This window comes from Rhyacophila brunnea, unplaced genomic scaffold (genome assembly GCF_057557595.1).
Source record: "Rhyacophila brunnea isolate RB1 unplaced genomic scaffold, BYU_Rbru_1.0 scaffold_2, whole genome shotgun sequence".
NCBI classification, from domain to species: domain Eukaryota; kingdom Metazoa; phylum Arthropoda; class Insecta; order Trichoptera; family Rhyacophilidae; genus Rhyacophila; species Rhyacophila brunnea.
Genome location: NW_028232859.1, coordinates 38,226,759 through 38,241,098, shown reverse-complemented (window position 1 = coordinate 38,241,098; position 14,340 = coordinate 38,226,759). Strand labels below are relative to the sequence as shown.

The 14,340-nt window shown below is 33.7% G+C and overlaps 1 protein-coding gene across 1 annotated transcript; it reads right to left on the bottom strand.

Annotated features, from left to right (window-relative positions):
- Positions 1-943: 943 nt before the first annotated feature.
- CaBP1 (Protein disulfide-isomerase A6 homolog CaBP1) lies at positions 944-14,232 on the bottom strand. The gene is made up of 8 exons (XM_085947773.1): positions 14,160-14,232; positions 13,797-13,990; positions 13,491-13,718; positions 9,203-9,364; positions 8,657-8,866; positions 8,328-8,485; positions 8,065-8,223; positions 944-2,427 (listed from the first exon to the last, which is right to left on the bottom strand). Exons 1-8 carry the CDS (start codon positions 14,194-14,196, stop codon positions 2,271-2,273), a joined length of 1,305 nt encoding a protein of 434 aa, XP_085803899.1. The 5' UTR covers positions 14,197-14,232; the 3' UTR covers positions 944-2,270.
- Positions 14,233-14,340: the final 108 nt, after the last annotated feature.

The following is a 14,340-nucleotide window of genomic DNA, read 5'->3' as shown; positions in this document are numbered from 1 at the left end:
GATGTCGACGCATTTGCTTTCAGTAATCCTGCTTTGAAAAAAGAATCAAGTTTTTTTTGCACTTTTGAAGTCTGCTGTTTTTTATAATCAACTCTATAAAATTACGAAAATGTTAATTTCATTATCTGACGAATAGTCAAATGGTATTAGATTGTCGAGATGCGATCTTATCACTGATAGATAACTTGGGCGTATTATTTTTTCTTCATCGCTATCTTCACTTCCATTCTCATTTTCCTTGATCATAACTTCATCTGCTATTTCACTTTCAGTCATGATGTGATACCCAGGGTCATCTTCGTCTACTTCTAACTATTGTAAACTTATTAAATGGAGTAATGGATGCATCCATTCATTTCCGAGTAAACAAATTAAACAGCTGTGTGAATTAGCGGCCAGTGTTGTAAACGTCAGTGCTACGTTCAGTCTACGAGCAGGGTGGCAATATGACTCGAATTCGAGTGCGAGAGGTATGACGTGATTATCAAGCGCAGACCATTGATTACAAGCGGTGACACTTGTATACCATTAACAAGATGTTCTTAGCAATTTTCACATTTGACCGGATATTTTTTCCGATAAAACCCAAGGCCCGTTATATCGAGGTTCTACTGTAACTATTAATTATATATAACTATTTTCAATAAAACAATATTGTAAGCAACATGAAAATGTTAGAAATTCTATACTGTATTCCTGTGGATGCATGCTTGCCCAGGTATAAGTGAATGTGTGTAATACAGAACTACGAAAGAAATTGAAAGCCTGAACCAATCACATTTCTCTCGTTGCGTTTTTTGACGAGATGGTTTAAACGTAAACTGGCACTGTTCAAGTATACTTGTGCTGTGTATAAGCTATATGGCTGTCATGTATACTTTATGTAGGTACGTTTGAGGAAAAGGATATTATGTATATGTCATTCTCATAATAAAAACCAATGTACGTTGATACTCATAGCATTTTCAGTTCATGTGCTCTGAAAATGCTATAAAGCCAGAAACAACATTATATTTAAAGAAAAATACATACAAATATTTTAATAAAAGACAAAAAATATCTACTTGAATGATAAAATTCGATATTCACAAAAAATATAATATTATGTAAAAACCCCAACGAAATTCCCATTTACAAATTAGTTACATATTATGTATAGGATTTCTTACTGAATGCATGTAAAGTGACCCCCTTTAAGAAAGCTCACAAAGCCTTGGCGAGGTGCGATATTTGTGAGACATTGCTACAAAAATCAGACTCTCACACTGCCCATGTTCGTATTGAAGTAGTGGACTGTTTGTTTGTCATTATCTTGAGAAGTAAATCAATGTTATACTTTTTTCCATTTCTAATTCGAAACCAAACGAAGGATTGATCGATGAAAAATTCAGGTCGATAGGATAAATAACAAAAAAGATAAACAGATAGCATGAGTATCGTCGGCCCCTAACTATGTCTCTAGCGGGGTAAACTGAATGATCCGCATGACCTGTCTGCCCTGCAGCCTCATGTGGGCTGTGCAGTATTAATATACACTTTACGTTCGTTGAGAGGTCACACCTCTTGAAAAATTTGCACGCATGCCATTAACCAACCCCGATAAGCTTTGCACCTTGGTACTGTGAAATATCTTTGAAGGGAAGAAAAAGGCCAGTAACTTAAAATACTGCTCTCTTTGCGACAATTCCGTGCAGACTTTATACTACAATAGCTCAATATAACTAAATTGATAAAAAATACATGATCTTTTACTAATATATGAAGCTGCTTACGGAATAACATTATTGTATGGAGTTGAGCATTCTACTATTAAATTATTAAGCTTAAGAATTAAGATGCCTACTTAACATAAAGTACAGTTCCCTTGGAATATTATTTAGCATGCTTACACATGTAAGCAAAATGCAGCCTGGAAATTAAATGTGAATCCATTCACCGATGAATTAATTTAATTAATGCACAACTTCAATATGAATTAAGTATATCAATTAATATGAACACACAGAAACGTCGTAATTTACTTAAATTCACTTAAAACACCGAACGCATATTATTTTAGCAGGCTCAGATTTACAAATTTAATATTACATTATTTCAGTATTGTTTGATATTTTTATGTTTCAATTGACATCATTTCACTCATTAACATATTGACTGGTGTAAAGCATCGATGGTATGTCAGTCAAACATTCAAAAAGTTTTTGGAAGATACCATTTTTGTGCTTTACAAAATCATACACACACAATAATCTGATATGTTAGGTGAAAACCTATAATTCATCTTTATCCAAGTCGATATCGGATAAATCAAGATCCTCTTCTTGTGGCAGTTCACCGTCTTTGCCGTCCCACGGTTCACTTGAATATATCTTTGGCATTTCGGCACCCTTCACTGGTGCTGTTTGACCTCGCCCAAATGACAAATCTCTGGAATCAGACAGAAAATAATAACATAGCTAAAAACAAAAAACTCAATCTAACTGTCAGAATATTCGTGTTTTAACCCTTTCTAAGCGTTACGAATCCCGACTTAGTACAACAGTGCGCGTTGTGATTTCAAGCATCAATAAATCGTAATAAATGTCAGTCAAACATACACAAATAGAGTAGTAAAAAATCGGAGTCAAGTTCAAAAATGATTATGACAGAACCTAATATTTTATGTGACTCTAAAAATAAACATTCGTCGCCTAAATCTGATAAGAAATCACGAACAAGACTTCTTCATTGAAAAAATGCCAGCTTACTCGAGCGGCGCCATGACACTTACGAAATGGTGCTGGACTAATGCGTCGATGACAGATTAACAAGTGTAAGAACAGTTCAGTATTCTTATAGTCTACCGGCTACCATTTCGACAAATATGTCATACACATAATGAATAATAATATGGTTTATGACTTTTATGAGCATTTTTGTTGAGTGTGTTGAAAAAATATCAGTCATAAATAACTCATTTTTATAGCATCCAGGACATCTCAAACTGTGTAACTTTTGTTTGAACTCGCATACACATTGCAGCACTGCAGGCCGAGTATAAATAAATCATCCTTGAGAACTACTGGCTATTTGAGAGTGATGTACTTACCACCAGTGCCTGGTTTGTACCTACCATTGACCCCGAACTGAATGGAATCGAATGACACATAGTTTATATAACAAAATGGTTTATTTTTCGAATACCTATTACAATTCGTAAAATATTAAATTTCAAACACTTTTTGCACTTCTAAATGCTTTATAGTCACCACAATTTTATTTTCAAGTTCATTTGTTTTTTTTTTATTATATTACTTCAATAACCTGGTACTAGAATAGGTAATCTCTTATTTTATTATAATGACGTGATAGTAAGTAACTCGAGTTATTTTCGACTATAAATATAAGAAGAATTCTACATAAAAAAAATAGTAGTCATGAATCAAACCCTTTTGAATAGTATTACGAAAAAAATAATTCTCAAGTGTCTGTCTCACACCAGCAGACGATGATTTGCCGCGCAGTGTATAAAAATTCAGTAGCGCGGGACCTGGTGTTTGCGTAATACGACAATTTCCGCATTTATGCGGGAACGGGCGTCTGAGTGTTCGTGTCTTTTCTTTATAAATGGCTGATAACTAGGGTAAATAAATAATTTTTGTCTGTTTCACCTAATACTATAACCAGAAAATAGTATTTAAAAATGTTAATCAATGATAAACAAAGAGACATATTAAATCGCGGACTTCTAGGTATATTTAAATGACACCTGGTTCAAATTATTTTCCGAAACTATAAACTCGCGGATAATATACTGGCAGATAGGCGAATGAATGCAATCTCCAAAAGCATTCCTTTTGTAAAAATATTTTGTAAATTCACTTTGATCAATGTAACTTTCGAATATTCTATTTAACAGTTTACGCACCAAATAGTTTTTCAATCACTAAAAAACAATATAACTTATTATATCGCAAACTCGTATCGTTACAAACACGTCAGTCAAATGTCTTCGGCGCACATGCACTAAGAAGCGATAAGACACTATATACGCGGCAAATTTGAATTGGCCCGATGACTGATATATTTTTATTCAAGACACGCTCCCGAAAAATATTTATTTAAATTAGATAGAACAAAAGTTTAGGCTATCCATTGATAGATGTCAAGAGAAGGATGATTTTTGAATAAATTAAATCAATATTCGAATTATTCGCGCCTGGCGGAAAGCAGTACTAGGCAAACGAAAATCGAAATGACTTTAGTCAGCTGACGCGCGGATGACTCGCGCGTATAGGCTGACTAAAGTCAGTTGCCGCGTTAGAAAGGTTAATTATAAATTCGTGTATGTAAAACGTGTATAGGTAAATATCAAAAATATGATTCGATGCCGAGCGAGTAAGTGGTGCAATAGATTTGATGTATGTCGGCAATAGCAATCGTAACAATAATCACATCAGCCATCCCTAATTCCATTGCACAAAGATTTAATTTTTATGGTTTCACTATAAATAGCTGCAATATTGTACAGTAAAACACCGTTAATACGAATTCCACGGGACCGAAAATTGAAAAAAAATTCGAAACTGTTTTATTAAATATTGGACTATAGATTTAATTAACAGATGTCACAAACGGAAAATTAAAAAAAATATTTAAAATGCTGAACTATATTTTTTGTATATTTTTTAAATCCAGTATTTTATACTGGTTGGTAAGAATCCCTGTTATCTAATTTATCATTCACCCTGTAGCGAACTTATTTCTAAACACATTTAACCCGGCCGGCGCCGATGTCACACACCTTGTACAAATCGGCCAAATTCGCAATGCGCATGTGTATAAATCGATGTCACCGCGTCCATATTTATCATACGGGACTGATTTTTTCACGTAAATTTGGCCTGATTTGTCCTTCTCCTGCCACCTATGACATATTTTAAAAGCATTGGTTCTAAATATAAAATAATCACCAAAGTTTCGAACCAATTCGTACGGCCAAGTTTTGCCGGTCGACAGAAATCAGTTTGAACTGCGCGCCGCGACTGCGCAGTATACGACAGACTTTCAACCGAGCGGGCCATTGCGCGGGATTGTATTTATCGCATACAAGTTGAATATTTACCGCAATCGTTGATAAATACTTTTTTTGCTGTCTGGTGTACTTATCACATTAAAACTGGCATGATTAACTATTGAACGTATGATTTTATTTTACCGCGATTTTTAAAATACTTTTTGTACTGTCTACCGTGTCCCATTTTAGTGAATGTGAAAATTAATACTGATATCAATAACTATTGTGTGTGAGTTTAATGGTTTCTGTGATTTGGCGTTCCCTAATACTGTAGTTAAACATTTTAAAAACATTTCATAGTTTTATAGTGCGTAAATATGGAGGAAGAAAATGTGCGTACTAATGAGGAATTGGACTCAGATTATGATATGTCGGAAGAGGAATTGGAACAGCATGAGACTGATCATGACGTCGACGATACGGACTCTGACGAGCCAATTGAATTTTTGCGGTCGTGGAGAACTGGCCCGTATATTCCAATAGTTCACGAATTCAATGATTGTCGATCTGGCGTGACATCGAACGACTTGAACGAATCCTCTCCCGAATGTCTTTTCTTTGAACATTTTTTGAATAAAAATATAATGTCGGAAATAGTGAACCAAACGAATACATTTTTTAACCATTCGTACAGTGCGGGAGACCTTGGACCGAAATCGCGATCACACAATTGGACAGACACGTCAGTGCCGGAGTTGTATACATTTTTTGCCGTATCAATGCTGATGACTCGAAATAAGCACACGTCGATAGAGGAACATTGGAGTACCGATCCTTACCTGCATGCAGACATTTTTGGGAAAATAATGGCTAGAAATCGATACCAACTTATTTTACAAATGCTTCATTTTTCTGATCCTAGTGTGACCGCCTCAAATGATAGACTAGCTAAAATTAGATTACTGTTAGAACACACAAGAACAATTTTTAGGGAAACGATGATACCGTATCAGAATCTTTGCATAGATGAGAGCATAATCGTGTTTAAGGGTAGATTAATTTTTAAACAATTCATTCCTTCCAAAAGACATCGATTTGGAATAAAAATGTTTGTGATGTGTGACGTAATGACAGGATATATTATTGACTTTATAATTTATTGTGGGGAAGGGACTGACATACAAGACAATGAAAATCTCGGTATTTCCGGTGCGGTAGTGACAACGCTAATGAAAGACTACATCGGGAAAGGTCACACCTTATGGTGTGATAACTGGTATTCGAGTCCGGCGCTTTTTAAATACCTTCACTCTCACAAAACGAATGCTTGCGGTACAGTGAGAAAAAATCGTAAAGATATGCCAGAGTTCAGCAAACTGAAAAAGGGAGATACCGAGTCTAAGTACAATAGTCCACTTTTGGCTCTGAAATGGCACGATAGGAGGGATGTTCACATGCTATCCACCCTCCACGATGCATCATTTGGACCAACGGGAAAAGTGAACTATAGAACTGGCGAAAACATCGAAAAACCAAAATGTGTTATAGATTATAACAAAAATATGGGTACGGTAGATAAGTCCGACATGATGCTTAGCAACTTGTCGTGTATGAGAAAGTCGATCAAGTGGTATAAAAAGGTCGCATTCCACATGATCGACTTATATTTATTAAATGCTTTTTATTTATATAAATTTATTAAATGTGACAAAAAAACATTGGGCGATTTTCAACTCTGTGTAATAAAACAATTAATGAACAAATATTGTGTGAGAATTTCAAATGCACCCCTGCCCAAGCCGACAGCGTCAACTAGCGATAATCCCGTACGATTATTGCCCAAAAGTGCAACGGGACATTTGCCAGAATACATTTTACCGACACAAAATACCGATAAGCCTAGAAGGAGATGTTTCGTATGCGGGAATTCTAAAAAAAATCCGAAAAAAACAAAACTCTCTCGCTATATGTGCCCAACGTGTGATGTTGCGTTATGTCTGTCACCTTGCTTTAAAATATATCACACGTCAAAAGAATTTTAAAATAGGTTTATTATTGTATTTGTTTTTTTTTTAATATCTGAGTTCGTGTTAATTTATCAATAATATTCAATAAGTTAAGTGTTTGTGTAGTTTAAATATATTAAAAGGGTCCCCTTTATATTTGTTTACGACTCAACCCGAAGACATTAATATGTGATTTATCGATATGCACTTGAAAATTAGTAACACTTCAATTCGTGGGAACGTAATGCACAAGTGTCGAAATAGTACACACCGCGCAGAGCTCTAACTATTGGCTACAAAATGGCGTCTTACGGTGAGTTCTTTCAAATTTGGATAGCATTCGTTTGTTCGAGTGTTTCTGATATTATAACTGATTTATTACGGTTTTTTAGTGTGTCGAAATTATTTTAATGGTTTTGGGTTCTCGACTGGAGCTGTGACATATTTTTTATTGCTTTTTTTAGTATAGAAAAAAGACGATAATGAAATTCATGCGTAGTTATGGTGCGTCATACGATTTTTGAGGCAGGTGCCGGGTTAATACCAGAAATTTTCAATAGATGCTCTAATAATATAGTATAAAAAAAATTTATTACAAGTACCTGTTCTAACATGAGAATTTCTCATGTTTGGCACAATAGGTTAAAAATACGGATTGATCAATTAAAATAGATTATAATTTGACATTTAAGTTTTATTATACTTTCCCTTATCAGTGCTAGACGAATTAACTCGCCAAAACATGTATGTCGCGTCAGACCACGGACGAATTAACTCGCGGGTTCTTGTAAATGTCGTAACTTCTGAATTAACTGTTGGTGTATATTTTCTAAATAATATTTATGATTTTAGTGTTAAAATATTCATAACAAACTCTAGAAACATGTTGATATGGTAAGTTTTCACAAATATTTATCATTCTGTTCCTATTTCATATTTTATAAGGGCTTTATTTTATTCCCAAAATATCTGGTAGTGTCCACCCACCTAGTAAAAATTCGCTGGCAGTGATAAGATTTTTAATAAAATTTGTAACAATTTATGTGAATTAAAAAATAATACCTGAGAAACTCGTTAATTCCTTGTTCAGAGAACGAACCTCGGAGTAAAGAGTATTTCATTTTCTTAATGTTGACAACGGCCATGGCAGGATAACCGAAGCCGCCGATCTCTAACGCTTCTTCCATTGCTGGCTGAGTACCTCCTTCCGCCCAAATCCATCTGACAAATAATTGTTTTAATTAATCACTTCAACTCGTATTCATTCTAAAATATACACATTCGAATTATGTGCATGTACAAAAACTATTCTGAACGAAACTTACCCCCACATTTTCTTCTTATATTTTTCACCCATCAGTCTCAACGTATCCAAGAAACCGTTCCGACACGCCGCATCGCAATCTAAAATATGCGGCAGCACGGAAACAACACACAGCGGCCGTTCATTACACGCATCTCGCACAGACTTCTCATTAACAATCTGGAAAAAAAAAATTTTAATTGATTCACACAATACTGTCCGTCGATAAATAAAATCATAACAGATATAAACAAAATACACACCATTGCCTGTTTTAAAATATCATATTATTCTCAATCAATTACATTCAGTTAGGAAATGCGAAAAATAATTAAATATAATAATATGTACCTGAACAAGTTCCGGTGCAGGAATATTTTCTGTCAATTTGTCCAAAGCCCAGTTTACTATTTCGCTCGTCGTCCTGCCTCCGTTGTATTCGCTGACAGAATCGGAATCTTTTTTCCCGGATGAGAACATTTTGATGGTGGGGTAGCCTTGTACACCGTATTGACTCGCTTTCACTTGATTTACAGTGGCGTCCAGAGCACCAAGTTTCACCTGAGGTAAGAATAAAAAATTAACAATGAAATCTGCATACGAAATTACAAAGTTTATTTTTCCTTTGTAATTTCTATCCAAATTACGTAAGTTGATTAAAATAAAATACCGATCCGCCTAATGGATTAAGCCAATCCTGAATAATATAGTATTCTATCCACGCAATTTTATATCGATGAGGTCCTATATATTAAGTATTGTTTTATTCTAATTAATAAAATGATTTTCCAACGAGAATTGAGAATTTAATACCATTAATGTAATTATTTTATATTAATGATCAATAGTCGAATGAAAACGAAAATATGATTGCAATAAAATACAAAAATAGCACACCTTTCCTTTAAGTTCAGTTGCAGCTTTTGCCCAATGTGGCTCCAAATTTTTACAATGACCACACCAAGGAGCAAAGAATTCGATAAGCCATAAGTCATCGCTTTGCATTACAAGTTTATCAAAATTTGAATCTGTTAATTCCACTACATCATTGGAATCACCCTGAAAACAATAACATAAATATGTAATTAAATCTTATAACAAGAGTAGCATCCTACCTATATACATATTCCATAAGGCACATGACGTGTAGTGTATACGAATATTTTAATAAGATTAAATTTTTCTCATTGTCAATAGTTCAGACCACCTCGCGATTATTCTTTCAAATTATCAAGATTTAATAAAATGTCGGTAAATGTGCCGCAGATGATGTCATGAGATTTTATAACTTTCTTTTTAGACCAAACCAAACCTAACCTACCCCAAACTAATATTACCTAATATAATATTAGTTTGTGATAATTATGCATGAAAATGTATGAAAATTTAAAATTTTCAATCAACATTGGATCGAAAAGCCTGTGCTGACAGAAAAGGGTATTTATTATTTGACAAGAAATGAAAATATAAATAATATTAAATTCTACACGTTTGTTTGGAATTCTAACAAGTAAATGCTAACTCAATTAATAAGGTATTTATTATAATTGTCGACATAGAATAAACTATTTTCGTAAAAAAAAAATATAAAAGCTCATGACAACAACTCGTCGCTATAGTACTTGTTTTCCGAATATCCATTTTTGTCAAAATCAACATTTTAATGTAGTTATATTTCTTTTGTCTAACTACACCGAAATCATTTATAAAAATTGTATATTTTCATGTAGAAATGGAGATATTTTTTTAAAAACTCCGAATACGCCATGTTTCGCAACGATTGCTTTGTGCTTATTTTCCGAATGTCAAATAGAATAGCTCGGTCTCACTCTCGCATATCGCTTTCATATAGCGCTGTCTACTTCTAATGTCGCTCACTTCATATGTGACTGATGTCTGTTTTTCGTCTTTCAAAGCGCGCGATTTTGACTATTATTGTGTTATTTTAAGTTTCTATCGTTTAAATAGTGAATTTATCAAATTTAAAGTTATCAATCTTGTCTGGTACATCACCAGTTCGCTCTGAACTTACAGCAGAGTTATGGAAGTAAGTATTTTAACCTAAACTACTGTATTTTGTACTGAGAAACAGAGATAATATCCCAACGGTCATACGAATTGTACAGTGTGACTCGGTAACTACTGTCTTAAAAAATAATTATTATTAACGCTTTCGCTGCTGAATAGATAATGAGATTTTAATTGCCCCCTTTAAAATGCACGTTAATTACATCGATCGGCCGCCTGGTCATTACGCACCGTGTGCGTCTTCCGCGTCCAAAGTATTAATGTCTATAATCAAAACTTTTTCTGTTTTTAATTTACTTTATTTCTATTCATGCTAAAATGTACGCGAATATTTAATCTCATTTATTAATAAGATGTATGTTTATATCTATTTTTTTTTTTGGTGGATTTCCATTGAATAGTACATTTGATTGTATTTTCATTTAGTATAATTATAATACTATTGGCTATCCAATAGATATTTTAGTAAATGTACGATCTATTAAGATTAATTCTGGTTTCGTGAGTGAATATTTTATATAATAATATTATACTCAGGATAGAATATTCGCAATCAATGGTTATTAAATAACACATGCCCCTATTTTTTGTTCCATGCCAATAAAACATAATACCTAATATGCAATATATGGTTTTTAATAAGTTTAATTGTATCAAGTTCAATTAAAATCCATAATGAAGCATTATTTGTGACCAATAAAAATATCATTGCCACCGTTTTAATATAGAAATTAGGAAAATTTTACTACCTACATTATTATTACGTAAATCTATGGATACAGATTTTTTATAACTATAATTAGGTATATAATTTTATGTTGATTCCCAATTTTGTAAACAGAAAATGGTGAATGGCATAGTATATAATTACCTATGAAATTAGGTAAAAACGATCATTGATACAACTTGATCACCTATTTACAAAAAATCATGTACGTATCAGTAAATTTATTAAAAATTACGTAAATAAATATTAAGTTTTTAAGTTTGTACTTTTTGACCACACGGTATACCGTGGTCCATGCAACGATACGCTACGGTCTTACATTCCGAATGTCCTTGTTTTGTTCCGAATATCCACTTTTCGCAGCCAGCGCTGAGAATGATCCGTATATCCACATTGCTTACTTGTAAATAAAACGTATTTTCTCTTAGTTTAATGAATTATACTAATATATTATTCATCAAATCTCTTCTTGGATAATGTGGCAATCATAAAAAGGAGACAGAGTGCTTGATATATAAACTGATATTTAAATATAAGACAGGGAACTTTGTTTTTCGTTTCCTGAACAATCGACATTTGGTCTATTCGGAAAACAAGTACTATAGCGACGAACTGCGGCACAATTACCAAAATGTCTATCAAACATATAACAATATAATTTAAAGCCTATTATTATATTTAAGGACCTAAGTCATTGATTTATTACCTAAACTAAGCATCTGAAAAACACAAACGCCCTTATAATGACCCTGCTCATAGACACCTGGCTTAAAACCATTCTTGAGAATGTCTATGTGCGCTTAATTGTCGAATAAAAATGATAAACTTTTTCGCATTTTGCCGCTAGATTTCCCTAGTGGTATAATGGCAATGAAAGATGTTAAACTCGCTATTACATACTTACATATTTGTTTTTTTTTCCGATTTATATTACATTATGGCCGGATAATCCGAGTGCCGAATAAACATTTAGTATTGAATAAAAAATATAATCATTACAATATTTATTTATAGGAAATCTCTTAACGTGGAAATAAAACAAATAAAAGTAAATTGTTATCGTGATAGTATACCATATAATTATTACGTATACATTGATTCCAGCGCAATCATATGAATTGAGTTGTTAAAAATATAATATTATATTAATTAGATTTTCATGAATCTGCATCTGATGTGTATTTACTAGCGAGACTCTTGAATTCGAAAGCATCGTCGCATTTACGAAATTTTGCGGCATTGTAGATTAGCTACATCTACGATAGCAAAGTTTAGTATAAATAAAGCAGTTATGATTGAATAAAATGAAGCAACAGTAATAGGATCAATTGTAAAATAGATAATACCATCAGACAATAATCAAAATAATTCACTGAATCATAATGAAACACGGAACAAAAACAAGTACCTATGACAAATATCACCAAACGCATTCTGTCAGTTGCAATCTGTCAAACATAGACTGCCAAATTTAGCAATCGGTTTGTTCAACTTATGGTAGAGGGGCATTTGGTGTTCGGATTCGGCCAGTAGTTCGGTAGTGTTTAATGTGATACATTGTGTGTTTAACTTGTAAATAAAAAATAATAATACAAAATCAACTATCTACCAGTGGCGAAGGGTGACTTTTGGAAAGAGGTAGGCTGTAGAGATCTGATAAAAAGAACACACTTATCAGGTATACTTACGAGAAATAAGAAGATAATACAACGACTATTAACGAATAACTAATGACAACGACACACTAATTTAATGAAACTTCAAAAACTCACTGATGACATAAAATTAGGCGATCAGTTTAAATTACGTATTTTTTCAAAACATTTAGACACATCAAAAATCATTAGATAAAAGTTCTTTTTATTTTTAAAAACAGTCTATACCTATTTATTAATATTCGATTTATTCTACCGATCTATTCGATCGTTGTATTCCGACTGTGAGTGGAAGTGAGTACGCATCAGTGGTGAGTCCTCGCTCTCGTTTGACCTAAAACGGTTTTAGGCTCTGCGATCGGAACTTACCTTAGTTCATACAATTCGATAGACTGGGCGAGGCTAAGAGTGACGTAAAGTCCATATGAAAAAAATTGAGAATTATTTGAAACATAATCCGACCTTTATTTACATCAAGACAGATGGCGCGGCGCACTGGTATATTTTTAAAAACCTTTGCAGATTGTTTTGTAATTATCTGTGTAATACATTCCTACACATACGGCATCTCTCGTTGGCAAAATAAATTATTTTATAGAATATACCTATAATGTGATTACATAAATAAGTCAATATGCAATTAAAAAATATTTTTAATTGCATAAATAATATAATAAAAAATAAAAAGGTAGGCTTCAAATAATCGCCTAGTATGGAGTCTTCGCCACTGCTATCTACCCACTACTGTATGAAAATAAATTATGTTGAGTCTCACCTTAGAGGATCCACCTCCTGATTTGCCACCTAATTGTTCTTTCACTTTGGCTTTTGCAGCTTTCAGACAGGCATCAGCCATTTCAGATGCAGTGCGACCCCCATTGTATGCTTCGGGGCTGGATTTATCATGACCGAAAATCTTTATCGTAGGAAACCCTGACACACCAAATTCGCTTGCCAGAGAACGATGTTCATCAGCATTCACAGCGCCGACTTTCACAACTCCCTAGAGAAGCATTTCAATTAGTTTGGCTATATTTTTTCTTAAAACACTTCAATTAGGTATGGTTATTACGAAACCTACCTTCAATGCTTTTGCAGCTTTAGAGTATTCCGGCACGAGCTGCTTACAATGCCCACACCAAGGAGCATAAAATTCAATTATCCAAATAGAATCGCTCTGTTTAACCATTCTGTCAAAATTTGCCGGGGTCAAGTCGACGACATCGCCGCTCGAGGGGTATATTGCTCCAACGCTGCTTACGCATAACAAGAAGCCTGTAAGTCAATCAAAACAAGATAATGAACACAAAATACCTATACGCTATGTTTGATTTGACGTGTGAAGCCAAAAAATAAGCCGGGCCGCTTAAGCTTTCAGTCGCAGAGCAAACTTATTGAAATTCAAACACTATGAATAGAAAATGAGTATAATTTTGAAACTTACTTATTGAAATAAGTACTCTTAGATTTAAGGAAACCATGATGAGACTTTTGTCCGCGTCGCCGCCGTTGAATATGACCAAATATAACACCCACGAATAATAACACGTCAACCTAAAAATCGAATTCTCTGGATTTAAACTCGCTGTCACAGCCGTACCACAAATTATGACATGGTCTGCGCT

Coding starts and splice junctions, on each gene's coding strand:
- CaBP1 (XM_085947773.1), bottom strand. CDS start 14,196: ATGGTTTCCTTAAATCTAAGAGTACTTATTTCAATAA. Junction 9,365..13,490: donor CAGGAGGTGGATCCTCTAAG/GTGAGACTCAAC, acceptor TATTGTTTTCAG/GGTGATTCCAATGATGTAGT. Junction 8,224..8,327: donor TATAAGAAGAAAATGTGGGG/GTAAGTTTCGTT, acceptor ATTATTTGTCAG/ATGGATTTGGGCGGAAGGAG.